This window comes from Engraulis encrasicolus, chromosome 15, assembly GCF_034702125.1.
Source record: "Engraulis encrasicolus isolate BLACKSEA-1 chromosome 15, IST_EnEncr_1.0, whole genome shotgun sequence".
NCBI classification, from domain to species: domain Eukaryota; kingdom Metazoa; phylum Chordata; class Actinopteri; order Clupeiformes; family Engraulidae; genus Engraulis; species Engraulis encrasicolus.
The window spans coordinates 10,935,743-10,938,242 of NC_085871.1; the positions used below are offsets into that span (position 1 = coordinate 10,935,743).

The window sequence follows — 2,500 nt, forward strand, 5'->3', positions numbered from 1 at the left end:
GTGTGTGTGTGTGTATATTGTGTGTGTGTGTGTGTGTGTGTGTGTGTGTGTGTGTGTGTGTGTGTGTGTGTGTGTGTGTGTGTGTACCCATGTTGTGTAGTACGCGGTCTCTCTCCAGCTGTGTGTCTCTGATCTTGTGCTGGAGCATCATCAGCTTCTGTTCGTACTGCTGCTTGAGGGTGTGGAGTCTCCGCTGGCTGTTCTCCAGCTCGTCGATCAGCTTCTGCTTGATGGCGATCTCACACGTGATGTTGGCCAAGTCCGCCTGGAAGTTCTCTGCACACAAACACAAAACAGTTTTTTGTTAAGCCTTTATTATTTCTCAAGATGGGAACGTGAAGGAGAGACAGGAAGCGGGTTGGGAGAGAATTGAGCCAGCAACCTACAAGCCTGACCCCTAATTAGGGGTGGGCGATATGGCAAAAATGTCATATCACGATTTTTTTAAACATGAAATCGATTTCGATTTTTTATCACGATTTATATCGTCATATCGTTCACCCCTACCCCTAATTGCTTGCTCATGACTGCCCTTTGTATTTGCCCTGTGTTTAATGTACATGCACAGATACATGTACATAATGTCCCCTACTTACAGTCTGACACTTTTTTCATCAAATTGGGAAATCTGTCTCCTCTCACAATTCCTCTCTTTTGCACATACAGTATGCACACATGCTCCCACACACACACACCAAGATACTGTACTTGAGTGTGGTAATCTGTGTCTGACCTGGCCATGTCTCTAGTCAGTAGAGTGATGATACTAAAAGACTAAAAGATCAAAGAACAGAGGGATGATACTGTCTGGCAGCTCTGACACACACCGGGTAGAGAGAAGAGTGACACTGCCATCTGTCGAGCGCATGCATGCACACACACACACGCACACGCACACACGCACACGCACGCACACAGTAGAGGTACAGGTAGTCATTTTGCTGTCTGACCTTCTCCTTTGTCCTCCAGTTCTGAGTCAGACTCGTCAGAGCTCTCCTCCACCTCCATGTCGCTCTCCTCCTCCTCTCCCTCGTTCTCCTCTCCTTCATCATGATCACTGGCCTCCTGCAAAACATACACACAAATGCGTGAAAATGATTAAATGCATACTGTACATAGCACTTCAAAGGCGTTAAGTTGTTAGCAACTGGATTTCTTGTTGCTTTCATCAACCATAACTTAAGTAAAATCCACGTATGACATAACTGTGTCATAATGCAGTCAGGTACGTGTCATAAACATTATGTCAATGTTATAAACATTTTATGATTTTGTCATTAAGTGACATTTGGTTTTGGTAAAGACAGCCCAAACAATGTCAACTTTTCATGACCATAAAACGTTGACATTGACCATGTTAATGACTCGTCCATGACTGTGTCATGACACTGTTTTGACACTATTATGACACTGTTATGTCATGTGTATGACGCCGGCATCAGGTAAAGTGTAACCAATCCTTGAATGAGTAATGACATGTATTTCAAGCTCCAAGAAGATCCACGCACTGATGAAGGCTTGATAGCCGAAACGCGTTTGCTTTTTGGACATGGTGGTAATATAAATAAATAATGAGACGCAGTTTGTGAGTGCGGATTTTTCTTCCTTAAGCTCCAAGAAGATAACATGACAAGGTCGAAAGAGAATCGGCACAGACGTACAGTACATGGAATTTCATTCTGTCTAATTTCAAAAACGATCAGATGATAAATATGCCCAGAACTCATTACTTTAATCCCATAGATGTCATACAAAACAATCTACCATATTTGATTAACACATGGATTGAGAGCAGATTTGTGCTCACCCCTTCGGCCTCCTCACTGGTGCGTTCATGGACCTCTTTCTCCTGCTCATTGTCTGGAGTCTGGGCACTACAGCAGAGAACCACATACGCACGCAGGCACACGCACGCAAGCAGACACACACACACACACACACACACACACACACACACACACACACACACACACACACACACAAGCAGACACACACACACACACAAGCAGACACACACACACACAAGCAGACACACACAGACACACACACACACACACACACACACACACACACACACACACACACACACACACACACACACACACACACACACACACACACACACACAAACACACACACACACACACACACACACACACACACACACACACACACACACACACACACACACACGTCAGTTTCCACATGTGCAAGACAAGAGTGCAACTTTCGATTGAAAGGCAGTAGGACAACAGAACAGTAATAACAACATCAATGCTGAATCACTTAGCAGACAGAATATTCACAAAATTGTATTACCTTCTAAATTACAAGACGGGTCACAGAGAAGTTAAATCCGAATTAGCAGGAATTATTAATATCGAGTTAATTGACGTTAATGCAACAAAAACGCCTTGAGTTATTATTACCATGGCGACAGAGAACAACACAGGGAAACTACAGTACTACTAAAACATCAGTCACATCTATGCATTGGCTG

The 2,500-nt window shown here is 43.7% G+C and overlaps 1 protein-coding gene across 2 annotated transcripts in view; it reads right to left on the minus strand.

Annotated features, from left to right (window-relative positions):
- LOC134463768 (kinesin-like protein KIF21A) overlaps positions 1–2,500 on the minus strand; it is a 53,628-nt gene that overhangs the window by 21,907 nt on the left and 29,221 nt on the right. For both annotated transcript variants that reach the window (XM_063217031.1, XM_063217030.1), the window contains 3 exons: positions 1,808–1,874; positions 951–1,065; positions 88–276 (listed from right to left, as the gene is read on the minus strand). In XM_063217031.1, the coding sequence (XP_063073101.1) occupies positions 88–276; positions 951–1,065; positions 1,808–1,874 (371 nt within the window). The remainder of the gene's footprint in view (positions 1–87; positions 277–950; positions 1,066–1,807; positions 1,875–2,500) is intronic.